At 21.3% G+C, this 1060-nt stretch overlaps 1 protein-coding gene across 1 annotated transcript; it reads left to right on the forward strand. All coding sequences in view use genetic code 6, as the record gives it.

Moving 5' to 3' along the window:
• Positions 1 to 278: 278 nt before the first annotated feature.
• TTHERM_002653350 (hypothetical protein) lies at positions 279 to 770 on the forward strand (the record flags this gene model as incomplete). The annotated part of the gene is made up of 2 exons (XM_012795194.1): positions 279 to 368; positions 681 to 770. Coding segments are annotated over 2 exons (180 nt in total), but the record flags the coding sequence as incomplete, so codon positions are not given.
• Positions 771 to 1060: the final 290 nt, after the last annotated feature.

Genomic DNA, 1060 nt, shown 5'->3' on the forward strand with positions numbered 1-1060 from the left:
TAGTTGAAGTTGTAAAATATGAAAGGAAGTAAAGAAGTAAATAAGTGGTTAATTTGTTAAGCAAAAGATGCTTTTGATTATGAATGAATCAATTCATTCAATCACTCATTTCTTCATTCAAATATCTTCTTTTTTTTTATTTAATTATTTAATTAATTAATTACTTACATACATACTCATCCAGCTACTTACTTATTTTAATTTTCAATTTATTTTATTATGATTTTCAAAACAAATTCAAACAAACAAAAAAACATATTTTAATAATATTTTTGAAGGGATAATAAGATTGGTGCAGAAGGAGCAAAACATATTGGAATGAGCTTAGAAAAGTGTCAAAATATCACTTCTTTGAATCTCAATCTTGTGTAATTTTGTTAAATATTTATTTGATTAAGTTTGTTAGTTGAAGTTGTAAAATATGAAAGGAAGTAAAGAAGTAAATAAGTGGTTAATTTGTTAAGCAAAAGATGCTTTTGATTATGAATGAGTCAATTCATTCAATCACTCATTTCTTCATTCAAATATCTTCTTTTTTTTATTTAATTATTTAATTAATTAATTACTTACATACATACTCATCCAGCTACTTATTTATTTTAATTTTCAATTTATTTTATTATGATTTTCAAAACAAATTCAAACAAACAAAAAAACATATTTTAATAATATTTTTGAAGGAAAAATCAAATTGGTGCAGAAGGAGCAAAACATATTGCAATGAGCTTAGAAAAGTGTCAAAATATCACTTCTTTGAATCTCAATCTATGGTAATTTTGTTAAATATTTATTTGATTAAGTTTGTTAGTTGAAGTTGTAAAATATGAAAGGAAGTAAAGAAGTAAATAAGTGGTTAATTTGTTAAGCAAAAGATGCTTTTGATTATGAATGAATCAATTCATTCAATCACTCATTTCTTCATTCAAATATCTTCTTTTTTTTTATTTAATTATTTAATTAATTAATTACTTACATACATACTCATCCAGCTACTTATTTATTTTAATTTTCAAATTATTTTATTATGATTTTCAAAACAAATTAAAAACAAACAAAAAAA

Source organism: Tetrahymena thermophila, assembly GCF_000189635.1.
Source record: "Tetrahymena thermophila SB210 genomic scaffold scf_8255126, whole genome shotgun sequence".
Taxonomy (NCBI): Eukaryota; Ciliophora; class Oligohymenophorea; order Hymenostomatida; family Tetrahymenidae; genus Tetrahymena; species Tetrahymena thermophila.